Genomic DNA, 27,645 nt, shown 5'->3' on the forward strand with positions numbered 1-27,645 from the left:
CTTTTATCAAAAATTGATATGGATTAATTTTTATGAGCTAAAACGAAAAAACCGGAGTATTGGATTATGAGATTTCCATCTATTTATACTAAACTCAAACTTAAAAATATATTTTCTATATTATATTTTTTTTCATAAATTTTGAAAAAGTGATTTATGTTTAAACTCAAACTTAAAAATATATTTTCTATATTATATCTTTTTTTTCATAAATTTTGAAAAAGTGATTTATGTTTATTTTAGTGTAACATCATATTTTACCCAAAAACAAAAAATGGAATTAATTTAAGAGTAGTATCTTAGTGTATTTTAAATTTTTGTGTGGCATTGCATATGGTCATAGCCCATAGCCATAGGGGGATTATCATACTACTACTACTTATATTTTCCCTAAAACGTGAAAACGTGTATACATCCATTTCCAAAACTCACGAAACCGTAAAAAGCACATAGTTGTACGCGCGCAACCACGCGCTCAAAACCCACAGTATCAGATTCAGTAGAAGGGGACGCTCAACTCCTCATCTTCTTCTCTAGGGTTCATGCTTCTCGCCAATTTGTAGTCACTTGCCATTTTCTCCGGATTGAGACATGTTTTTAGTAATTTCTCCTTATTATTCAGTGTTTCGGCTTCGAAGCGTTTGCAGGCGGCTGAGATGATGTCGCTCATGAGTTCCAGCAACGACGCCCGGGTGGTACCGCCGCTACAACGGGGAAGAGACACCGTCGAAGAAGATAAAATCTCCGGTTCAGCGAGCGAAATTTCTTCCCCTGGAGCTTTCGAATTTGGCACATTGGTTTCGAATGTGGAAGTTGGTCGAGTTGGCGGCGATGAATCAGATGAAACTAGGTTTATCAGTAATGTGAGTGATTCTAGAGTTGCGATTGAGAATGAAGAATTCAGGTTCCACGGTAGCGGAGGAGGTGAAAATAAACCTAGTTCTTCCGTTTGTAGATTGCTCGGGGGCAGTGAAGGAAGCATTCCGCAGAGCGGGAAACTGGAACATAAGAAGAATACGAGTGCAGCTGAGGATTACGACTCTATTTTATCCGCATTCGACAAGTTCGCTGCTAAAGGAAATGACGAAGCGGTTGGACATGGGTTCCAAATCGGTGATATGGTGTGGGGGAAGGTAAAATCCCACCCGTGGTGGCCGGGCCACATATATAATGAGGTACTTGTTCCACGTTCTGTCCGGAGAGGCAAGCAAGAAGGCTACGTCTTGGTGGCGTTTTTTGGGGACAGCAGCTATGGGTGGTTCGATCCGGCGGAGTTGATTCCATTTGAGGAGAATTTCGCCGAGAAGTCGATGCAAACTACATCCCGGTCATTCTTAAAGGCGGTGGAGGAAGCTGCAGATGAGATAGCCAGAAGAAGTAGTTTGGGTTTAGCCTGCCGCTGCAAAAATCAGTTCTCGCCATCTAGTGTAGAGGGATATGTTGTTGTGGATGATGGCGATTCTGAAGCAGGGGTTTATAGCTTGAGCCAGATAAGTAAAGCGCATGATAGTTTTCGACCCAGTGACATAGTTTCTTTCGTGCATCATGTAGCCTTGAATCCCATGAGTGATGAGTGCTTTTCCGTTGATTTTATCAAGCAGAAGGCAGTGGCTCTTGCTGTTAGAAAGATGCGTTTTGAGGATTTTGATGAGACATATGCTCAGGCTTTTGGAACTCAACCGTTGCGCCCTTCTCGTCCCACTGCCCCTGCGACTGTGGATCCGTCTACAGGTAGTGTTTGTGGTGAACTTTTTAGAATATGCCATGGTGTGATGTCATTTATATATTTGTGGTGCTATATGTCCTGACCCATTCTTTGTCTATGTTACTATCATGCCTGCTACTAAAGATCTCAAAAAAATTGTAGAGATAATTTTGTGTTATCAACAGTTATTGATCTCATGAAGTAGAACAGAATTGATACGCTTTCAAACATAAATAATGACATGCTACAAAGAATAAAAAATATTAATAGAATCCCATTCATGTTCACTGAAGAAGGTAGCTAATGGTAATGGTGAAAACAAATACAGTCTGATGTGTCACATACATGCTTTTGGCTCTCTGCTGCTTCCCGGCATGGCACATAAGCAAAACATTGTAATGACTTTGTTTTTGGTCTCCACAGTTTTTTTGTGAATGAGCTTAGAGAAATTCCTCAGTTTTATTTGTAGTTTCGTTTGCTTTCTGAAGATACAAAGTAAAATGTTTTGAACAGAGACATTTTTTTTTGAATTAGTTAGCATGCTGCAAAATGTTTTCATCCTGTAGGTTTCATGTTTTTTTCCACATCCAGGTATTAGAAGTAACAACGGTATATAGGGAGTAATAGAAGTGACAATGAGATACTCCCTCCGTCGCAGTCTAAGTGAGACGTATTCCTTTTTGGTATGTCCCAACCTAAGTGAGACGTTTCCTTTTTTTGGCAACAATCAACTCTCTCCTCTCTCCTACTTTATCCTCTCATCTCTCCTACTTTATCCCCTCTCTTACTTTATTCTCTCCTTTTCTTTCTTACTTTATTCTCTTTCTTACTTTTTTCTCTCTTTCTCTTTCTTACTTTACTCTCTCTCTTACTTTACTATCAATAATTTAATTCACTAAACACCACTACCTAATTCTTGTGCCAAAATAGAAACGTCTCGCTTAGGCCGGGACGGAGGGAGTATAAAATAGGAAATATCTCCTTTGCCTAGTACTTTGCACAATCATTTGCAGGATGCCTTTTCCATCTACTTATCTTTTTTTTAAATATACTCCTATATAAAGGAGGAAATTACAAATGATGTTAAAAGGGTTCGAACTCGGCACCTCATACAATAATGTCTAAGCTCCTTGCCGCTAGGACAAAGGCTCTGGACTCCATCTACTCTATCTTGCTAGTATTGAAGTTGCACTTTTCTCTCTAAATATTGATTTTTATGCCACCATGCTCATATGTTTCATTAAATAATTTATTCAACTGAATAGGTTCTTCATCTATCCTCATATTGTTCTCATCAATTATATAATGTTACATTAATCTATATACTGGAAAACCTTTGTGATCATATTACATGGGCTGGTAATTTGAGCATTGCTTTCCTTTGTTTGACAAGTACTCCCCCTCTCTTAAAAATTTGAACTTCTGGAGGGGCACGGGTTTTAATGCACAATTGGTAAAGTAAGAGAGAGATAGAAAGAGAAAGTGATTGATAATTGTTAGTGGAGAATGACTTCCATCTCATTAGAAAGATTTTGTTTTTCTAAATTAGAAAGTAAGGGGCGGACTAAATGGAAATAGTTCATACTATCTAATGAGTCTACTTATAGTTCAGAGGCATGAGGTGTTTTGCTTTGTGTTTGTAGCTACTAGCTTTAAGGGTGACTGGCAATTGTTCACAGAACTAGTTGTATAATTTTCTTATCCTTTGCCTGTGGATGAGATGAATTTTCCTCCACCTAAGGAGATAAATAAGGTGTACTTTTAGACCAAAAAGAACTTGCGCAAATGCATTTGAGTTTCAGTTGGACACTTAGACAAACTTGATTGTTGCATTAAAGAAGTTTGTTCTATTATCTTAGTTTCTAATATTTTTCACTTGTGGTGCAGAATACTAATAAAAATGTTGATTTCTCATGTCATGATATGATAATATGAGAAAATGATTGCAGCTGTCTAACCAAAAAATATTAATGAATACTTCCTTTTTTATCGTGGGCATGCTTAAATAGAGAAACCTTTATCTTTTAGGGTCCAAACTTCAAAGTGGGTTATGCTTTGTATAATACTAGTACTCCCTCCGTCCCAAGATATTAGACTCATTTATTTTGGCACAAGAATTTAGGAGGTGTTGTTTAGTGTTGTAAGTGGAGTTGGTAATAAAGTAGATTTTTACCATAAATAGAAATGGCTCAAGTATGTTGGGACACCCCAAAGTGGTATACGAGTCTAATATCTTGGGACGGAGAGAGTACTTTTTTTTGTTGAAGTTTCTCTGTAAATAGAGAACTTAAATTAATAGCTACTTGGGAAAATGTGCCATTTCTTCTCAAGTGAAAGTAACTTGAACTGGAAGTGCTAGATGAAGCATTTTGTTAGGCCGACTAGGTAATATATTAAACTTTCATGGTAGTCATCACTTGTATGATTAGGTTTCTACATTTGGTGTACTTATGTTGTATGATTTTGGTTTTTAGCATAGTTTAGTGTTTTTGGACATTGTAAACTGTACTAACTGAATATTGAACTTTCCTTGATTGTTAATTGTTTTCCTCTACTGAATAAATTAGTTACCACTCTCTCATTTACTAAATGTGCTGCCCCCTTTGTCCGGTTCATTACATTTTGCCTCTTCATCTCACTGAACAACAGAAAGAGCATACTCGGTAATAACCAAAACTGTCATATGCCACCACCAAATAGGTGAAGCCTTCAGTTAGGCCATGATCGCCCATATGATTGTTTGTGAATGGAGTAAGAATATTGAAAAAATTCCCCCAAAATATTTTTCTATTTCTTCAAGTCTTTCTCCTTTTATATTATAATAATTGTTTGTTTGATGGATTGTTTTTAATGACGGTGGATCTGAAATGCAGCATATTCCTTCATTCTTCTTCAACTGTCCTCCTTACACACCCTCCCTCCGTTTTTGGGGTTTGATTTAAATATACCTTACTGAATCGCAGTACAAAAAAGTGTGTGCTAATTATTAAACAAACTGATCCTAGGCTTTGGTTTGGTATAGCAGCATCTTATTTCATAATAGTAATTACATAGCTTTTACTTCTTAATTGCTCCAGTATGTCTGATATGACCTCAGCCAAATCCGCACATTATTTGGATGCTTTGTCCTAGAGGTGGTTAGGGGCCTTTCAAGCTAAGCTGGTGTCTTTAGTTTTATAATCTAGAAGCAGAGGGCTAAGTCTACTGAAATGATGTGTAACATGCTAAGACTAATGAATATTCTGTGTGTGCCCATGCTTAGCACTTGAACCACTTTTTTATGAACAGAAGGAATTGAAGTGTTAAAGGCATTGTAGTATATGACGTCATAAGCTTTTGGAGTTGTCATTTAATTTTCATTACTTATATAAAAACATTATAGATGTAATTTATAATGAAAAGATGATGAAAGTGATAGTAGTTGCACTAATATTAGTGTAAAAAATCAGGGTATGGCAGTGCCAGTGGTGGAAACAGCAGCAATGACTAAGGAGAAGGATAACACTAATAAAATAAGGGTATATGTAATTGTAACTGCTGGAAATTCGTTAATATCCTGAATTTGTGTAAGAGAAATTATCAGAGGTACTATGCATTTTTAGCCAGCTTTATTTCATTAAAAGGAAACTACTGAAGCTGGCCCAAGAATTGGAAATTAAAGAAGCATTGTATGTATGAATGGATATATACCATGGAAATCTGAACTAAAGACAATATTAACCTTGTGAAACCATTCTCCGATTGTATGGTTATTTTTGTATCATTTAATCATAGCTGTCCTCTTGTACCAGCAATTTGACCAATTGCCTCTAGAAATGTAATTCAGCAAGTCTGTACATGTTCTGAACGTTTGACCTAACCCATTCTATTATCACTGTATCACTGATTGTGCTCAGTAGAGGGATATGCTAGTTGACATTCTTAAAGAGATTTGATTATTATTGTGTACTATCCTTAGCTTTGTTATTGGTTGCTAGTTTGCTACCGTTTTTCTCTCCCAATTTTGCTTGCCTTATGTATACAATTTCAGTGTAGAAGTTTGTTGATGCCCTTGTTCGACATATATAAAACCATCTTATACTTCTGTCCTTTTGTCTGATCATTTTCTTTTTCAAGTGTTTCCAGTTGTCTTCTCCTTCTCATTAATCTTGTTGGATCAATATTGCAGCTCCTTTGAGTGGCCGACTGGTGTTTGCTGAAACACTTGGTAAGAAGGAAATCTCTGTAGAGCCTGCAAAAGCAAAAGGTCAAGTGGAGAAAGACAAGTATCTTTCTAGACGACAGGAGGAATCTATTCCATTGAAGAGCAAGAAAGCAAGTTCAAGCCAGGTGGGTCACTTCCCTCGTCAATTCTCGGTAAATAGAGAGTACTCTGGCGTGAGAGACCACATGCACCAGCCATCCGAGTCTTGTTCAACTGAGGGTCAACATCAACCTATAAGTCAGCAGGCATCAATTTATATGAAACCTTCTGATGGCTCCAGGAAACATGTTGAAGGTGGCACCAAAAAAGTTAGGTTTCTAAAACGTCCTGCTGGGAATTCCACAGATGTCAATGCAATCCGCGTAAAGAAAGAGAAAAGGAAAGTAATTAACCCTGATACTGGTGGGGAACGTCGGGAGTTACCTCTCGCAGTCCGTAACATTACAGAGAATGTCTCTGGAATGCTAGCCCGTGTTCATCCCTCTGAAAACAGTGGACCAGAAGATCAGAAAATAGATGCAGCTGTGGGTTTTTCATCATCTCAATCACAGCAAGCAGATGACTTTGTGAAAATAGAGCTTCAAATGTTTGTGAGGGATCTACGTGCTGTTGCCTGCAATCCCTTTCATGGGGAGCAGAAGAGTTGCCAATCTGTCATCAAGCAGGTTTTCTTAAAATACCGATCCCTTGTGTATCAGAAGAGCTTGGTTGTAGTGCCACCAGTACAGATTGAGGCAAGTGGATTACCTATGCTCACGCCTGTTATTGCTGACAAAATTGTGAGACCTTCTCCAGTAAGACTCGATGACCCAACCAAAGGTGGAAAGAAACGCGTTCGTCCGGATGATGTCCAGAAAATGAAGCTCGATGTCTCAGAAGGCGTAAAAAGAAAGAGGTTGAATGAGTCTTTGGAGTTTAAGAGAAAGAAGATGGATAGCTCAAAATCATTGACAGTGGGGAAAAAGGAGTGGAATGAGTCTTTGGAGTCTAAGAAAAAGAAGATGGATAGCTCCAAATCATTTACGGTTGAGAAAAAGGAGATGGACGAGTGTTTGGAGTCTAAGAGAAAGAAGATGGATAGCTCTAAATCATTGACAGTGGAGAAAAAGGAGTTGGATGAGTCTTTGGAGTCTAAGAGAAAAAAGATAAATAGCTCCAAATCATCGACAGTGGAAAAAAAGGTTATTATCCAGAGGTCTTCTGAATCCCAGTATGGGGATGCGAAAGATTCTGCTCCGCAAATAAGAGCCGTGAAACAAGAATCGAGCAAAAGGTCAGCAGCAGGGCAGATGACTAGATCCGCGACTCCAACTATGCTCATGATGAAGTTTCCTGCTGATGCGGCTCTTCCATCCATTCCCCAGCTGAAGGCGAAATTCGCCCGTTTCGGGCCTCTGGACCAGTCGGCCACAAGAGTTTTCTGGAAGTCGTACGTGTGCCGCTTGGTCTACCAACACAAGATAGACGCACAGGCTGCTTTGAAGTTTGCTGTTGGAAGTAGCAACTTGTTTGGAAGCGCGAATGTCAGATGCCACATCCGTGAAGTGGAAGGTGAGGGGGCAGTGTCAGAACTGGTCAAGGCGCCTCATCAAAACAAAGAAGATACTGAGCCAATGCCGGTAGTGGCCAAAACGGCCTCTGAGCAGCTCAGGTCATGCCTGAAGAGGCCCAGCGGAGAGGAGGCTGGGAATGGAGGCGCTGGTAAAAGCGCCCGAGTTAAGTTTGTGTTGGGAGGGGACGATAGCAGTCTCCCTTTAAATGAAAATAATATAAACAAGATCGCTAGTTTTGGGGCGGGTGGTTCTATACATTCAACTAGTAAGGATTTGCCAAAGATTAATCCTCAGTCCAGCAATACTTTTGCACCTCCATTCCAACAGCTCCCTGCTCCGGAGGAAGGGATCAGACCGCCGGCTCTGAAAACGGCGCCGGGTGATATCTCGCAACAGATGCTTAGTCTTCTAACGAGATGCAACGATGTGGTTAACAATTTGAGCGCTGCGTTGGGCTGTGTGCCCTACCATCCTCTTTAGATCAATCGGAAAAAAAAAGCAGCAGAATTTATCCTAGTTAATGCACCTCACTCAAATGGCCGGAATCAATGTAGTTATGTTTTGTTGTCGATGTAGCGCTCCCGGTATAATATCAATAGAGATTCTCTCTCTTGTTTGTATTAGTACTATGATGTGAATCATTTGCTTCGTTTTTTATACATGCTGAATTTCATTTTCATGCCACATTTAAGTACTTACTGATGACTTGTAATTTCATTTAGTACTTACTGATGACTTGTATTAGTTATAATGCTTTTATTGACATGGTAGGTAACTAACTAATTGTGTTAATAGGTGAAAATGCCAAAAGTTGAGTTAGAATGCCCGCTTCTTACAGATACATGCATCTTATGCCCAAATTTAAGGGAAGGGATTAATTATATCAACCAATTTAAGGGATTATAGACGAAGGGAATATTTGCCCCAATTAAAGTGAAGGAACCGACTAGAGAATACCAAGTCCAAGTGATGCAACAAAAAAAATAAAGGTACTAAGATTTACGTGAAAATTTCTTATATGGGGAAAAACTAAGGGACCAACTTTGAAATTTTTTTTACTATAGAAATATAACGGGGATACTATCGATCAAGACTATGGAGTATCATAAAATACAAGATATCAAGAATGAGATGTTATTGATATATAAAAGAATTTTTTTTTGGGATAAATCTCAACCAAAATAGTGGCTGGAACTTTAAAATATGTACTACTATCTTACAATGTGGATTGTCAGGAACTACAATGAGTTTGGGAACTCTCTGAAAAATATTGGTCCGATATGAGATGATTTGACCATGCAATCGTAAACTGATTACAGACTATAGACTGAAACTTGACGATAAATTTGTGTTTCTCAAACAAGAATGTCTTATCTCTTCCTCACTTCTCTTGGATGAATATTTACTCCGTCCACCAATAAGTGTCTCATTTTGTCATTTTCGTTTATCCACCAATAAATGTCTCATTTATTTTTTTACTACTTTTGGTAATTGACCCAATATTCCACTGCCTTTATCTCACTCACATCACTATAAAACTAATATAAAAAAGTAGGACTCACAATCCCACTAACCTTTTTTACCCACTTCCCACTTCAAACTCGTGCCCAGTTAAATTGGCCTTCTATTGGTGGACTGATGGAGTATTGGTAAATTAGTTTGAAATTGAAAAGTTAATAAAATAATTAATTTAAAATACAATTTTCAAATTTTTTAAAAAGGAAATAAAAAAAAAGCCTTGCGGTCCAGCTCGGAGCCCCACGACGCATACTGCTCCATTGTCGGGCCCTTCTCCAGGCTCGGTCCGACAATTTAAAAAAAGCCGTACCCCTCCCCCACTTGCAACGCGCAAGGGTGGGATCGTATCTTTCCCATACCATTGGAGCAGTCCAACCCCAAATTTATTCTTGGCGTTGAGGAAAAAATATAGAAAGAATAAGATTTTAAAAATTAAAAATGTTGATTTTAATAACAAAAAAACTCTCTTATTTAATAGGAATACAAACTCTAGGAAGTAAGGCACATATAGAATTAATTTAAGTGAAGGTAGAAGCTTCTGGAGTTTTTCGGATGCGTGAGGCACTCTACTACTACAATAACATAAATGTACTCACTTTATTATTTCTTTCATCTATGGAAAAAACGTCATCCGAGTTGGCGTCTTATTAAGTAAAAACGCCAACCAAGAAGGCGTTTTCCAATTTATTTTTTGATTTTATGTAAATGTAATATTTATTGGAAGCCATAGGGCTTGTTAGACACGAAAATGGATAAGGAAAAAAATTATGCCTAAAAACGCCAACCCGGTTGGCGTTTCTTTACAAAATGATTCTTCCCGTCGATTTTTTAAAAACCGAAACCAAGTGTAAAATGCCATCCCGGTTGGCGTGTTACTAAAAAAATAAAAAATGTAAAATATATCTTAAACACGCCATCTACGTCGGCGTTTTTTAAAAAAATTAAAAAAATTAAAACATTAAACGCTTGAAACGCTGTCCTCGAAGGCGTTTTTTTCCAGAATGTTTCTCGTCGGTTTTTTAAAAGTATAAAACGCCAATCAGGTTGGCGTGTACTATATTTAAGTAAAAGAATACTGGATTTCATAAATTAAGCCAAAGTTCATTGATAATGATAGTCTAAGTAATCTAAAGTTTCAAAGTCCTCAACAAGAAACCAGTCAAATCACTTTGTACACTCAAAATTGCATTGCAAGTAGAGAGAGGGGAAGGGAAACAGATGTTGCAACATGCTGTCCAAATATTTTGTAAGGAATTAATCAACAACGATACATTTTCAGAAGTATGCGGCCATTTAACCAAAAACAAAAATTATACTAATTATAAGTAAATTGTAGAATGCAAATCCTTATCATACCTCTCAATTACTCTAACCGTAGCACTTCGACTTCGAGGGTTCAGTTTCTGCTCGAATTCGCGCAGCTTTTCCCTTTTTTTTTCTTGAAGAAATTGCGAATAGCTTCAACGAGCTCGAATGACTTCCCCAAAATGTTTGACAAAATTAATGAGGCTTGGAAGAAGACGTACAGAGAGGTTGTAAATAGCTTCAACGAGCTCGAATCCGCCCGCTTATCCTACTCACTACAAAAATGATATTGGAAGGAAGGCTTGGGAAATTGGCCCTCTTCTTCTATGCAGCGAAAGGAATCACCACATAGGTAATGAATCCGCCATTGATGAGCATAGGCTGGAGAAGGTTATCGCGCAGGCAGGAAAAAGGGTTTTCGATTTGGGAGAAGAAATGGAGGTAGGATTCGCGATTTGGGGAGAATTTGATTTGGGAGAAGAGATGGAGGTAGGGTTCGCGATTTGGGGAGAAATACTCTCCTGAATCTGTGAAGAGGGAAACACGCCAACCTCATTGGCGTGTGTTCAAATTTTTATTTTTTTAATTACTTATAAAAACGCCAACAAGACTTCCGTTTTCTACTTAAACACGCCAACGTGGTTGGCGTGTTTCAATAAATATTGTATTTACATAAAATCAAAAATTAATCGTGAAACATCGTATTGGTTGGCGTATTTACTTAAATAGATGGAAGAAATAACAAAATTGGTACATTTTTGTTATTATAGTAGTAGAGTCCACCACGCATCCGATTTTGTCGAAGCTTCTGAATAAAGAAAATTTGGAATATGCTCCTACTACTTTCGAGATATTGTTGAAAATGGAATGTACACGCACGCGATTGTGACAGCTTCATCATTTTTTCCTATGCCAAAGAGAGCATTCCACGAAATTCTACGTGAATTGAATGTCTATTGTCAATGCTAATTAATGTATGAATTTAGACGTCTACAAAGATATTCAATTTGGGTAAATTCATTACATTTGATTTTACCTTCAAGGTAAATTCGATAAAATCATATCTGTAACGACTAATTGAAATAAAATTAAAAACAAATTTCGTATTAACAATCAAATGTGGCCCAAAATTTTTAACTTTAGCAAATTAATTTGCAGTTGAAGCTAGGACATGTTTGATAATTTTACTCCGTATAAAATAAAGGTAGAATGATAATATGTGCATATGAGCGTAGCGTAGCAATAGGTGTAGAGTGGTGTGATTTCTTCCCTACACTCTCACCTACAATGCTACCTCAAATTGCACACTTTTTTGCTTGTTCATTATTAATTAATTTACTCTATTTGTCAACTTTATATAATCCAATCTTTCTTTCTAACATGACTTATGGATCAGACCTATCCCATTTCATATGTTAGAATTAAAATAAATATGGAGTATAAAACATTTAAAGTTAAATATAGCATTAAATATGAATATAATTCGAATATATATATATATATATATATATATATATATAGGATTGTGATCAAGATAGAATCATTCTTAAACGTAGAACCATTCTTAAACGTAGAACAAATGCCAAACGGAGGTCGTTTGGCATTTTAATCCAATGGTGTTGATTTGCACAGCAACTTCCCATTACAACCAAAACTATTATTAATAGGTGAATGCAGAGAAGTGAAAAAATAAAGCATGCATGGACTCTTCTTCGTTTCATTCATTCTTCCATCAACATGTGAGTTTTTTCACATGTTGAGTCCGGAATGTCGTGAAAACATAGTCTAATATGTATGATTTTTAATCTTGACCGTCATTTTTTCCTCATCCAATGAATAAAATATGTAGAGTTCTAGGTTCTACACTTAAGAATGGTTCTATCTTTAACGGAACCCTATATATATATATATATATATATATAGGAAAATGATCAATACAAAACTTGATCTTAATACAAAATCCAGACCAAATCTTGACCATGAGATTTGACAATCCAATGGTCAATAATTAAACAAAAACACGGAGGGTCATTGTAAAGCAGTTTTAGGTCATATTATAAATTTTGAGTTTGAGGTCATGTTAAGATCATTTCATGTCATCCTTACTATAATGACGTAAAAATAAGCTTACAATGACCTAAAAATAACTTTTGTATGCTTAGTTCTGCATTTTTGTATTAAGAATGAGTTTGCATAGATCAAAACCCTATATATATATATATATATATATATATATATATATATATATATAGATTTTTGATCAATACAAAAATCAATCCTAATACCAAACATAAGCTAATTATTGTCCATGAGATTTGCCGTTATTTTAATCTTAGGACAAGATCTGAAGGCTGTCCTATTTTCATTTCTTTCTCATTTTTAAATAAAAATAATCGTATAAGGCTAGTATGGAACTTATACATTTGTGTTGTTATGGAATTTCCATTAATCATGCAGTATGATTACTCCATGATCTCCTCTTTCTCTCACTTCATATCTGCGTGAAATTTTCCAACCACGATTCACTCCTTCACTTTATTTCTTCAGTTGATTCCATATTTCTCGAATCATTCTGTCAAGTTATTCATCCTCTTCTCCAGCGATTTTTGGGACAGCCTCTTACAATCTCACGAGTAGATGCTATGGCACAACCAAATGCAAAATCAACAACAAATTAAGTAAATGCAGATTTTTTCACCTTCTTCCATAAAATATGAATATTTGTTAACTCTCGATTTCAGAATGTGTGTTCATCATCTTCAGCGATTGTTTCGTAATCTTTTTTAATTTTTCTACCAGATTGCCATTTTACATCTCCTCATTCATCACTCCAATGTAAGATTTGTATTCACCTAAAATCTTAATTTTAGGAATTATCATCCAGAGATTGAAATATTCTTATATATCCCGTTTCATAGCTTCTCTCTCTTTTGTTAATTTTTTTTATCATTTGATATATGATTGTGAATGCATAAATTGTTTGCAGATTTGTTTATATCGAGCCTCACATTAATGGAAATTGGATCACCCCCACCGCCGAACTGTGACAATCATTCTTCATCTGATGAAAGTGTTGATAATACAAATTGTGGAGGTTAAATATATTGATTTGTTTTAATTTCATTATTAAACCTTGATTATGCCATAAGTTTTATATTTTATTTTTATGTTATGACTTTAATATACCGTAGTTATGCTCTTCATTGCACGCAATATGTCTTCATGTTTAACTGGTTGCATGTGTTTTTATGCATACATTCGCTGCATTTTTTCACATAACGGATTTCACATCTCACTTTTGTTATTATGATGTGTTCTTATGCTCTATTTTTGTTTATTTCAGATTTACATACCCCTGATTGCCCTAACAAAGTGAAACCCTTTGTTGGTCGTAACTTTCCCACATTGGAGAAAGCAATTCAGTTTTATGAAAATTATGGTCGACATGTTGGTTTTGATACCCTCAAGTGCGGGTCTAAAAAAATTGGTCAACTCACCATATGGTTTTATATGGCGTGTAGTAGAGAAGGTGAAAAAAGAGTGCAAGACAAGCAAGCTAGACGCAGACGTAAATCCAAGAAATGCGGCTGTAAAGCTAGGGTTGCCTTCAAGTTTGACTCCGACAGAGGCTACGTAATCAAGAATTTGAATGAAGAACATAATCATCCTATGGTGCTTCCAAACCACCAGAAATTCATGAGACTCAATCGCGTTCTTGACGATGTCCACCAAAAATTTATTACCGATTGTGCTGGTGTCAATATTGGTCCATCACTAACATTTAAATTGTTGACTGAATTGATGGGTGGATATGAGTCAGTCGGGTGTACTGTATTGGACGTTCGCAATTACACCCGAGACATTAGGAGATATGCTGAAGGGCATGATGCTCAGATGATATTAGATGAGCTAAGGAAGAAGAAGAAAAGTTGTGATGCCTTCACGTATGAATATAAGGTCGATTCTAGTGATAGAATGTCACATTTATTTTGGTGTGATCCGCTATCAAAGAAGAATTTTTTGCTATTCGGTGACATTGTTTCATTTGACACTACTTACTCAACCAACAGGTACATGTTTTAAGCTTATTTGTTTTCACATTTAGTTTTACATTTCGTGGTATGACATTCATTGTTTTTGTATTGACCCATTGTTTGATATTCTAGCTTGTCAAACTCCAGCTCCCATGTCTGATTTTAGAAAGACTATTTTTTTGCAGGTACTCTATGATATTTGCTCCGTTCACTGGTAAGGACAATCATGGAAGAGCTGTGACATTTGGTGCAGGTCTACTTTGTAGTGAGAGTGCAGACTCTTTCTCCTGGCTATTCCGGCAGTTTGTGAAATGCATGGGTGTAGCTCCGAAATTGATCATTACTGACCAAGACCTGGGAATGAAGGTTGCTGTCGAGGAGGTCCTTGTGAACACACGTCATAGATGGTGTATGTGGCACATCATGGCAAAAGTTGCTGAGAAGGTCCCAAAATCATTGCTTGGTAATACAGATTTTAAGAAGGAGTTAAACTCATGTGTCTGGTCCGAGTTGATTGAATCCACCGAGTTTGAAGACACTTGGCATAAGATTATGGAGGAATATGGACTTGAAGACACGGATTGGTTTTCTACAATGTTTCGATCAAGACAGTATTGGGTTCCAGCATACTTTAGAGACTTTCCTGCTAGTTCTTTGATAAAGACAACCTCTGTTTCTGAGTCGCAGAATAGTTTTTTTAAGAGGTATAGCAAGTCCAAAGCTAACCTTGTTGTGTTCTTAATGAACTTCAACAATGCTTTGGAGGCTCAAAGGTACCAAACGGCAAAGCTTGATTATATGGATGCTAATACCACATCGACATTGAAGACACAGTGGCCTATTGAAAAGTATGCTTCTACAATATTTACTGACAGTGCATTCAAGGAAATTCAAGAACAAATATTGGAGGCATACAATCATTGCAGTATTTTGGCGATATCAAATGAATCCACTCATGACATCTACAAGGTATTAGATCATTTCTCAAACACATGGAATGTTACATACTCAGAATTGGATTTTGCCTTTCATTGTGGTTGCAAAATGTTTCTGAGAACTGGTCTTGTATGCTGTCACATCTTCCTTGTGTTGAAACACAAAAACTTTAAGTTGATTCCTGACAATTTGATTGGAGGTCGATGGTTAAAGTCCCCACTAGTAAAGTCAGCTCATGGTGTTGACTGTGAAGATGTGAGTACTCATATCTATGTGGATGAGAAGAAGAAGGCTTCGTCTATCTTGTTGGGTGAAATGTTGTCTTTGTACCAAGCTGTTTCTATCGATATTGATCAAACCCATGAATTGACTTCTATACTTCGTGATGTAAGGCAGCAAATTTTTGCCGATGGTGTGGTATTGTCAGCTGCACAAAAGAAGCAGCGTATTGAGTCTTTTTATGGTGGGGAGAAACCCCTTGTTGTTGATGTTCATCCTCCTGAAGTTGTAAAGACGAAGGGGCATGCAAGTAGGCTCCAACCAAGGTTAGAAAAAGCTATGCGGCTAAAGAACAAACCTGTGCGCCAATGCAAGAAATGCCATGAGTGGGGTCACCACGATTCAAGGAATTGCGACAAAATTAAAGAGAAAGAACTTCAGAGATCAAGAAGGGAGTCTGAAATTTGATTTTATGCTTTTGCATATTTTTATAGTTTTTTTTTTCTTATCAAACTATCTGTTATCACTCTTTATGGAACAATTTGATGTTTGTTTTTAACCGTTTCAGACTTTTTTGTAATTTGAACCAGACATCAGCTACTATGACTTAATTACGTACTAATTATCATTTTTAGATTGATTGTTTTGTGAGCCATATTCGTTTCGGGGGCTAATAACTGTTTTGAGACTCGTTGCGGCCTTGTATATGCGTGAATTCTTCAGCATCTTTTGTTATTTCAGATCTAATTCTGAATTGGATTATAGAATTGCTAAGCTTTGGAAGGATTATGGTTCAATTCGATCTTGAAGCTTTTGGGCTTTTCACATTGCAGGAGCAGCTTTGTTTAGTTTTATATGCTTTTTGTTAATTTGGTTTCTTCTATCTCAATTGAACTTGAGATTTAAATTTCTCGATTGAAGAGATGAATCGAATACAAACATTTTGACAAAAAATAAAAGAATGACCCCATTCTTGAAGAAACCTTTCCAGTAACACTTCTTGTTTTTTTGTTCATGTAATATGATTTTAGTAATTACTTTGATGTTAATGTATAATATACATTAGGCAGGTGTGAGTTCAGAAGACACTCCATTTGAAAAATCCTTGGAATGAGTTCAAACCTGTCAAAATTAGTAGAAACTATCAAGTATTTTGTCTAAGCTTTTTAAGAGCCTTATGATGACTCGTATATGTTATTAGACTGACATGTATTCATACTATTTCTTATAATGACTCGTATATGTTATCAGTATGACATGTATTCAGCCTTTTTCTTATACCGACTCTTATTTATCATCACAATGCCCTGACTTCTTATAATGACCCGTTTATGTTTCAGAATTACATGTATTCAGTGTTATTCTTAATCTTATTATGTCAAAGTGTCAAACATTATGTCCAACATTTACCACGTCGAATAACCCATACTACATTATCGTAACACATCTGCATTGTAAAGATAGGACTTCAAAATCAATTCGGAATCAAACCAAGTTCTTGTAAATTACATAGACCAAGATGTGAGACATAGAATCCAATGACGTATCCCAACATCAAACCTATGTGATACGTGGAAATTCTAGAATCTGAAATTTCAAAACAAATAAATAATGTCGATATAGCCGTCTATGAATCTAAAATTCTAAGACAAATCCAAAACTGAAGCTTTGTAGTCCGCAATCATCTTCTCAACATCTATCTTCATTGTCTTGCTGTCATTTGCGTAATGTATGGATGCCGTTGTTTTATTAAAAAATGAACTGTGATTATTATCGGCCAACATCAACGCACAACAGTATTTAGCTCTTAAATACTGGATTGCACCCCTATTTCTGTTTGATAGACCACAATTCCAATGGCCTTCTCTCTCGCCCATGTAGACTTCCAGGTGCCTCATCAAATACACACCACGGTCCTCCACATTATAGGTTGTTCTCCAACTCATTTTCATCCTATGTATAGGCACGTTCAAAACAGTCTTGCATTGAATGTGGCACCCAATTTTTGTTAAATATTTACAAAAGAACGCTCTCTGCCAATCACAATTTGAAAATCACGATTCAAAAAATTAAACAGCAAATCGTACGCACGTAAGTGTTTGTGATACCTACCAGTGTTTCAGGTATGTCGCCATAATTCAATCTCAAGTCACGATCATCTCCTTCTTTCGAACCATCAATGATAACAACTGCTTTTCTTGCGAAACAAAAACACACAGTGTAGTCTCTTTTAAATACGCAGAAAGGGAAGAAGACCTGTCTCCCAAAATACACCAGTGAACTTATCAATATGTCACATTGTTATACAAGAAAAGAAAAAACGTTGTGTTAGATATTTTAGGACCATACCAAATCTATGTCTACCCATTTGAAGTTTGGTATTTCTCTAACCTCCTCATCAAGGTTCATCGCAAAAGTATTAAATCTTTTTTCTTCATCAACCTCTGCAGACACCTTCACAACCGTGTAAAGCTGCATCGTGACACCAAAAAGACAGTAGTTGCACGCGATTCAATTTGTAACCAAAATTACGTCTTACCAATAATAAATCAGTAGCATTAGAGAGATGTTTTGTTTACTCACTGCAGGGTAAGTTGTGAAAAACAGTCTTTTCGGTGACGAATGAGCTTTCATCTCCTCCTTGTTGTTCAGCACGGAGCACCATGCACTAACTATACCACTTGAGATCTCAGTATGTGGGAACAATGACATGAACTCTATAATCCGAACTTCCACAACATCATCATCATACACAAGCTTGTCCCTAACAGACAATTGTGCAACAAGTGACTCAACTTTATTGGAAACTATTAATGAGTTCCTCAACAGATTTTAGAGCAACTTACTCATTAGTATTGTACGTTGTCATAAGCCAATAATAAATCATTCTTTCATCTTGATTAAGCTTGTTTGACACCTTCACTGCTCGTTCATAGTATGGGGAACGCATTGCATTACTTAACTTCATCTCAGCTCTTCCTCTCACTTTCAGCTTCCAATTCTCCACATCATCTTTCGGCTACCCACGTAAGTATAAGACAATGTAGGTTTGGTCAGTCATCTCAGAGAACATATAAAGCCATAAATGCGTCATGACTAGCAGCACAACAACTCATTATATGTCACTTACACTGTCTGTATCATAGATGCCTAATTCGTTGCCCATTTTAGGTTTCGCTTTCTTTGAAAAAGGCGTCACAAAATTGGCTTCGTTGTCCTCAAAATCCATGGGTGCATCAACTGGATTTTTCACCTCAGGTTCAACTAGTATTGCTTTACCCTAAGCAAAATTTATAATCTGATCATTTCACACACTTAACATAAAAAATCAAGAGGATAAGTTGTAATATCATTTCAGTACTTACCTCATCAATTATTGTGCTCACTATCTGGTTCCCAGACCTAGTCCCTGAGTTGTTCACCATAGAAGCCAAACATACTACATCATCATCATCATCATCATCATCACCACATTCCATGTAAGCTTCTATAGCTGATTTTACAATTTCGTCGACATTGATAGCATCCTCCTAGTACTCATTTCATGTTAAATTCAGCCCAAAATCACATCCCCAGAAAAATAACAAAAAACAACACTTTTGCTAGAAGATTTTACAGTACACAAAATGTACCTTCATTCCAACCCCAGGACTTGCTGAACAGCCAATACTTAAAAATGACTTTGTATCATCCGGGTTTTTATTCATTCCAATAGCGTCATGATCGATGATATTAGCTTCTTTATCAGTATCGTGTGCTTGGTACATTCCAATATTATTTCCAGTCTGCTCCTGCGATGACATCATATTTTGCTAGTAAAAAAATCTGACACGTATCTTACATCATATTAGAACATCAAATATGTCTTGACGATAGTGTTTTCCAAAACATAATATTAACAAGTATAAAAGGTCATACAACAACATCGTTTAGGTCATAATATTACCAGACATAATACTAACATACATTAAAGGTCATACAAGAGCATCGTTTAGGACATAATATTACCAGACATAATGCTAACAGACATTAAAAGGTCATACAACAACATCGTTTAGGTCATAATATTACTAGCCATAATACTAACAGACATTAAAGGTCATACAACAGCATCGTTTAGGTTATAATATTACCAGAAATACTACTTACAGACATTAAAGGTCATACAATAGCATCGTTTAGATCATAATATTACCAGACCTACTACTAACAGACATTAAAGGTCATACAACAGCATCGTTTAGGCCATGTTTTCCAAAACTAAGTCTATTACCCTAACCAAAAATAGAAACACATCAACAACGACATATAATAGCAACTTATAAGTAAAATTATAATAGCAACTTACATTACTTCCTCCAAAGGAGAACCCAAGGTCAAATGTTGGCCCAACCTCGGCCAGCTTCTTCAGTATATTGGTAACCTTCATCATATTCTCCACGGCAACGAGAATTTCTGGAGTGTCTAGTTCCTCTTCAGCCAATGCTTGTGTCAAATTTGCAAAGGTGTGCTCGTCTTCATTGCCCTTTTTGGGAACCACACCCAGCATCTTATAGGCAGTGGTTGCTGCAATACGAAAAGATTCAATATTTTCACTTAATGCAGCAACATCGTTTATCCTGTTGAGAAGATTTTGAATCCCCTTAGTTGCCTCCTCTTCCGCCTCAGCCAATGCCACCATTGCCTTTGATAAAGGGTTCTCAACCGATTTGTTCTCAACTTCAAAAACTACAATTTTAGTGGGTCGTGGCAACTTTTCTGGATCTCCTCTTTCAATCACACTTCCCCGCCCAATACACCCAGTTTGGACCTCCATCTTCTGTCTTAAGCGTAGCAGCTCACTGGTCCACCCTGACACAGTTGGGAAGACTCTAGACACTAGGAGTGTCTGGTGGAACACACGGTCGACATAGAAAGCCTGCATTCATTGAACAATATGGTATTAGTTTGAAGATATTTACATTTTTTCATAAGTTAAGACTATACTCACTACTAAGAAAGCTGCTGGTCCACTAAAAGGATTTTTCTTGTTCCTGCTCCAGTTTTGGTGACCTACAACCAGTGAGTCGAGTGTATAGGCACACCAATTATAGTCCTTGACAATAGATATGTCATCGTAAATATGCGCTATCTGAGTTCTGCAGCGACCATCACCACAAGGACCAATCAGTACGGTATCAACTATCAGGACAAACAACTTTCTAAACCATTGACCCCCTGATTTATCCGTATGCATCTCGGTGATCAAGTCATCTGGAAGCATTTGCGTCCTTTCTTTACACACTCTACGTGCTACTTCATCCATAAAGGGCTGCTTAGTCTGCCTAGGTACCCTTCTAATTACGGTCCCGCCTATAGGCAGTCCTAATGTGACATATACATCTTCTGGGAACATTTGTAAAGGCTGACTGCAGAGTGCGAGTGTACATGTGACATTATTGAATGCCAAAAGAAGATCGTACGCCATTTTTTCGGGAATTTCAGTTATACCAAAATGTATTAGCTGCCCAAAGCCCATTTCATCTACTGCTGCACGTTGTCGCTCGTTTAACGACTGCATCACCTTTATAATGTAAGTAGGACTAATCTTCAACTTCATTGTTTCAAACTCCTTTTTCTTTTTACACTTTTTGACTTCTGCTCCACCTACATTCTCACTTGTGTCTTTATGGACAACAACCTTTCCTTTTCCTCTTTTTTCACTGATCTTGCTCATTGGGCTAGCAGTTCGATCTAGATCATCTTCACGTAGACGCTTTGTACCTTTTTATAATACAATAATCATTGCCTTTAGTTGTTGTTATAATATTGGAATATGTCAGAAGTAAATCATTGCTATATCATACCTGACACACCAGAGGACCCCTTCTCGGAAGCTTCACCGGCAGCCATATCTCTATCTATTTTCTCACCAACAACATCTACAAAAAAAGTGGTCCAACAAAGAAACGACAACCATCATTGAGACTAGTGAAGTATGTCAATTAGTATCAACATATAGGTCAAACTAGATTTATATGTCGCCAAAATACCTTTTGTGATGGTCTGTTCAACCATCTCTCTGCCGGAAACTTGTTCTAAAGACACATTTTTTATTGTTAACTTATTTTTTCCCAACCTACATAAATTTAAAGTATACAAAAAAAATTTAATTACGTCATAGATAGATCATTCTTATACCATACCCGACATACAAGAGGACCCCTTGTTATTGCTGTTCTTGACAGTTGTATCTTCAACGGTTTGTTTACCACAAACATCTACAAATCAACATAACCAACAGAAAAAAATTTCAAACTATATTGCTTCAAATGTATACAAATTCAGTAAATTATTTTTCATGCTAAAAACCTAAATACCTTCTTTGTTAGCAATCTTGTTTGATTCAGGGATGCTATCAGAACTATTCTTTTCGTGCTCAACACCACTACCTTTAGTATTCTTGGCACTTGCTTCCTTGTCCACATCTGAAAAACACAGATTTTTAGACGTGATTCAGGTGTTTTCAGGAACTAACTCATAACTCCTCATATATTACCTTTGCATCCAACTGTACCACCGGATAGTTTTGATGTCTTTGTTGCTTCTGCCTGTTTACTTATTGAAATTGCATGCAACGCATTCAATGACAGTGGCTTCTTCACATTTTGTATTGTACACTTGCTCCTAGTATCTACACCTTCCAATGCTAGAACCTTTCCAGAAAACTCCTTCACAGCTTTCCCTGACAGCACATAATCGTCAAAAAAATCATTTTTGAGCATAATCAACACATTGGACTAACAAATCATTTATAGTATAGCCAGGTTTACAGCAGCAGAATTATGTTTGGAAATAAACATGCCATATAGCATCGCAGTTTATGTCAAGTACTACATATGTTGTCTTCGAGTACCGCCCTTCATAAATTAAGCTTTCTTATTTCGCCATTTTTCCTAATCTGGTAGTTAGAAAACTCAAATTAAAGGAATAATAGATCGCTAAACCAATTAAAAAATTGATTCTTTGCAACAATTGATTTAGGAAATATATCAACTTGTTGTATAAACCAGACAACAAGAACATAAACTATTACATAAACACCTAGATATGTCATTCAGACACAAGAAACAGATCATGTTACAGACAATAAGAAAATCAGAGTATTTATAGAAACATCTTGATAGGTTAAAACAAAGCTAAAGAGCAAATATAGTGGAGTATAATTCAACATGATTTACGCAGAAAGTATTTCTTCTCATTTGTATAATTTGTAATGTTCTATTTTAACAACACTCGATGACCCACAATTTCAAACAATTTCACACTTCCAACAATTCAATAGCATCATGACTGGTTTGTATCCGCATTGGCTTAAAGCATGCAATTTGTAGACACAAGGGTTCAACAATATGAAGCAAATAAAACCTTTTGCGGGCTCCGTTTTTGCTTCGGTCTTCCTTTTTGCTGTAGATCTTTCGTAAACTAGTAAAAATCGTGGCAACCAGAAATCAGTTTTCAGCATTGTACCGATTCTGGAAAAAGCAAACACCCAAACAACACCATTACTCACCTTCCCCCTCTTTGTTTGATGGTGCAGACCCCCGAGTTTCAATCATTGTTGCTGACGATGTCCAGATTCAAATCGTCGGAGAGTAGCGTTGGCGAATCGTTGGAGAGTAGCGTTGGCGAAGTAGGGTTTTGTGTCACGGAGAAGGAGATGAATCGTCCGTCAAAAGCTTCTGTCTTTAGAGCGGGAATACAGAGAGTTTTTGGAAAGTTTGTCTAATTAAATCCCGCTAATTGATCATAATGAATGAAATCAAGTTGGTCAAATGACCCGTTTATTGTTAGTACCCAAATACCCTTATAATGACCGAAATCTTTTTAATTATGCCACAAAGTTGTTTAAAATAAGAATCAATCATATCTGTTAGTTACTACATCCAATGGCAGGAAATTGTCCTAGGTTTTTGTACTAAGAGGTGTTTTTGGATGGATTAAGACTCTATATATATATATATATATATATATATATATATATATATATATTGTGTGAGCATCTTGTTTCTAGTAGTATCATATACGTTTTGTAAAAATATAAATAAATTATGACACTTACATATTTATGTCATTAAGGATATCCATCGAGTCAATTCTAACATAATATTAAATTATTCAATTATGGTTATTATGGCTATAATTTTTTGGACTTATAAATCTATCAATTTTAATTCTAAACTTTTGTGTTGTTGAAATTGGGGAAGTGGAATGGATGAAGAAAACTCCATTGAAGGTGATGGAGAAAGCTGCTGGAAATAGGGAGAAACCATCGACAAAAGGGAAAAGAGAGAGTGGGAAAATTTTCATTAATGACTACATTTTGCCAAAATTACTTACAAATTACAATAAAATGCCTTTTATAGCCTAGGAAAAAATGCTAAAGACTAACTAATAAAGGAAAAACAATATCAACTAATTACATTTTTATTTTTAATTTCAACATGTATTTCTTGCTAGTTATGACACAAAATAAATATTCGTATTACCAATAAATTGGGCGGTTGCTAGATATGGAATGATAGAGTCCTACACCCCCATAGATATCCTGATATCCATTAGATAGGGAATTAAGGGTCTCTAATGATATTTAATACCCAAATATACATAGGGGAATGGATATAGAATTAAGGATCTCTAATCTATCTATCTATCTAAAAAACGAGTTTTGGGTTAAATATTGAACATTTAAAAGTTTTGGGTGAAATTTTAAATATTCATTGTTATTGAACGTTTCTTATGAATTTGATATCAATGTAATTGTAATCACCATAAAATAAAGTAATACTAATTTTCATTCAAATTCTCAATGATTAATGTAACGGTTTTCCACTAATTAAAATATTAAATTACATACAAATAACTAGCGTTTAATTGTAGAAATTAACTAGCATTGAATTATATAAATTTAGCACCGTTACATAATTAGAGAATTAACCTATCCTATTTAAATTCATGGCTATAAATATATGGTCCATAGATGCAAATACTATATTGTATTCGGCAAAATTCTTACTACAAGTTTGGGAAAAGAGAATGGCCGTTAGAGTTGTCTTCATTGCAATAGTTGAGTATTGTAATTGTGTGACAAGAATTTTCAAACAACCTGTTCATTTCATATTTTTTGATACGTTGGATAGGGGTGAGTAAAAAAACCGGAAACCGAATATCCGAACCGAACCAAACCGAAAATTTAAAATTCGGTTCGGTTATTTCGGTTTTTCGGTTCGGTTCGGTTTTGAAAATTCAAAAATTTCGGTTTTTTCGGTTCGGGCGAAGAAAAAACCAAATAACCGAATAACCGAATTTATTTAATTATTTATTTTATATATATATATATATATATGTTACTATTATTTAATTATAACCGAAATTCGGTTCGGTTATTTTGATTTTTCGGTTCGGTTCAGTTTTGAAGACTTGTCATGGAACTTCATTTTTGGATTTATTTTGATGTAATGTGTTGAAACTATTGAAGACATTTTGGTTGATATTTTTTATTGTGGAATGTTGATTGCATATTTGTATTTGTTGGTTGATGCCTTTGATGGATTAGGAATATTATCATTTTTATCATGTTATGTTTTGTAGGTTGAAAATTTCTAAGTTTCTGTACTGTTTTCTTTCTCTCCAGATTTTTGGTTTTTTAATTCGGTTTTCGGTTTAAGGTTTTTCGATTTTTCGGTTTTTTATATAATTTCGGTTTTTTGGTTTAGTTCGGGTTTTTAAGTTCGGTTTTTCGGTTTTCGGTTTCGGTTCGGTTTTAGTTTTAGGCGAAATTCGGTTTTTCGGGTTCGGTTCGGTTAGGGTGAAAAACCGAACCGAACCCAAATGCACACCCCTAACGTTGAAGAGTGAATTTTGTATGTAAAATGTAAATGGTGAGATTATTATGGTGGTATTTGGGTGTGTAGATGACCCTAATTGCCCAGTTGTAGTTCATCGTTGAGTTCAATGAAGCTTGGATGGAGAATGTAATCAGCAAAAAATAAAATAACATTTTGTGATTAGTTATATCTATAACGTCTTATTTGATATTTATTTCATTTAAATTAAGATCCGAATTCTTTTTTGGACTATAAAAATATGACATGTGGTAGTTATAAATTCTTTCACTCTTTATTTTCTATTACATGTCACTGAATTTTCGATAAACTTTATTCTTTGGGTTCATCTTTCAATTGGATAGATTTGATTAATTATCATTATTTATGTAAATGCAGGAATTATATACACTACGTGGAATGTGGTGTTGGAGGTAATTGTTTAAGCATAAATTTTAAATCATTTCATGTAAGTTTGAGTTTTGTAGTTTATTTCGATAATTGATATTGAGCTACCAATGTTTTCTTTATTTTAATATTAATCTAAAACTTAAAATAATATTATATCTTTTGAGATAATGAAATTTAATGTCGAATCTCCAATTGATCGAGAATAAGAAGGAAACGGGATGGATACGTAAGCTGCGGCAGAAGTATATTGCAGAAGAAATTAACACCTGAGTGAAGAAGAAGATTTGGCAATGTGTTTATGTTAGGTTAATGTTTTATTTATTTATTTATTTAATTTAGAACTATTTTTATGTTTGACTTTGGAAATAATTTTCATGCACGATTATTATAAGCAACATGTCTTTTTTCGTGGGAGAGATTGTGTGAATGTTTTGAAAAATTTAATTTGTATCTAGGAGATTGACGCAAATAAGTTTTCCAAAAGAACTAATATTTTTTTTATCATATTGTAAATTTTTTTTATGTCCCATATACTTAACTACTTTATCTCTATATTTTATTGACTCTTTAGTACTGATGATTATCTCTATTTTTATTGATGTGTATGGTATTGAAGCATTTATATTTTCTATTAATACAATATAAAATATGTTTGTTGTTTTGTGGTAGACATTAATATAATATAAAATTATGATTATTGTTCTGTGATAGAGAATAAAATGGTCATTTAAATTGCTTTATACATCTATGATTTTTAAAGCACTTGGTTGATTTATAAAGTTGTTTAATTATATATTTTAGGGTTAGTTCATTTAAATTGTATTACACATCTGTGATTTTTAACCATGAGATTAAAATATGAAGTTACAGTGATGAAATTAAATCGAGCTGTGCATCGCACGGGCATGATACTAGTGATATTTAATACCCAAATATACATAGGGGGTGTGATCAGCTTTTTTATGAGAGCTAATTCCTTAAAAGTCAAATTGATACAAATTGTATGATTTGATTTATAAAAATAATAAGCATATATTAATTGATAACAAATTGTAAAACTTGTTTTATAACAATAATATTCGGTGAAGATTGTCTTAAGTGAATTGAAATACTCAATATATATCAGAGTGAACTTCAAAAACAGTCTCTGGACTATGCGTTTATCTCGCCCTTAGTCCCTGGACTTTTAAAATATCCCCAGACAACCATGGGCTAAGCGTTTATCTCGAAAATGGTCATTTTTCACTGTTTTGGGTCGAAAATACCCTTTTAGGGGCTTGAGCAATTCCCTCATTTCCAAAATTTGACTTTTTCAGACTGTCAGCACATTTATTGATTTGTACAGGTTGTCTGATTTTTTATATTTCTCTCCTCCATCTCTCTTCCCTTCTTCTTCATCCTCTTCCTTCTGCAAAAGTCGACGCAAAATAGGTATCAAATGGATTGTTGCGAGAAAAGGTTTATTTCTGGTGGTGTTATCCGAATTGTGTGGATTTTGACTTGATTGGGCATATTCGGCGCGAAGGTGGGGAAATTTTGACTTGGTTTCCGTTGTTTGTTTTATTTGTAGCCATTATCATGGGTTTGAGCAAGTAGGTTTGATAGATACATTGCAGTTTGTGAGTTTTGGGGAAATTTGTAATTGGCGTGAATTTTATTTGATTATTCGTGGTAGCGGCGGCGGATGCGGATGCCAACGACGAGCCGCAATGATGGATCTAGGTGGGTCGGAGGGGGTCGGCGACCCCACCGCCGGCCAACGCGGGCCGAGAAACTCCATTAGTTCCGATCTTTGAAATCGCCGTCGACCCCACGGTGTGTCGGGGCAGAGAAGATAGCAGATGCAGTGTTTGGTGTCTATATAAGTTTGACGAGAAATCGAGAGAGAGTAACACCT

General features: G+C 35.8%; 2 protein-coding genes across 2 annotated transcripts; both read left to right on the forward strand.

The window, feature by feature from the left end:
* Window positions 1-427: 427 nt before the first annotated feature.
* LOC121751435 lies at window positions 428-8,146 on the forward strand. Its single transcript, XM_042146183.1, has 2 exons — window positions 428-1,731; window positions 5,874-8,146. Exons 1-2 carry the CDS (start codon window positions 657-659, stop codon window positions 7,940-7,942), a joined length of 3,144 nt encoding a protein of 1,047 aa, XP_042002117.1. The 5' UTR covers window positions 428-656; the 3' UTR covers window positions 7,943-8,146.
* Window positions 8,147-13,284: 5,138 nt separating this feature from the next.
* On the forward strand, window positions 13,285-15,942 carry LOC121789353 (protein FAR1-RELATED SEQUENCE 5-like). Its single transcript, XM_042187866.1, has 3 exons — window positions 13,285-13,379; window positions 13,629-14,355; window positions 14,505-15,942. Exons 1-3 carry the CDS (start codon window positions 13,298-13,300, stop codon window positions 15,940-15,942), a joined length of 2,247 nt encoding a protein of 748 aa, XP_042043800.1. The 5' UTR covers window positions 13,285-13,297.
* Window positions 15,943-27,645: the final 11,703 nt, after the last annotated feature.

Source organism: Salvia splendens, chromosome 1 (genome assembly GCF_004379255.2).
Source record: "Salvia splendens isolate huo1 chromosome 1, SspV2, whole genome shotgun sequence".
Taxonomy (NCBI): domain Eukaryota; kingdom Viridiplantae; phylum Streptophyta; class Magnoliopsida; order Lamiales; family Lamiaceae; genus Salvia; species Salvia splendens.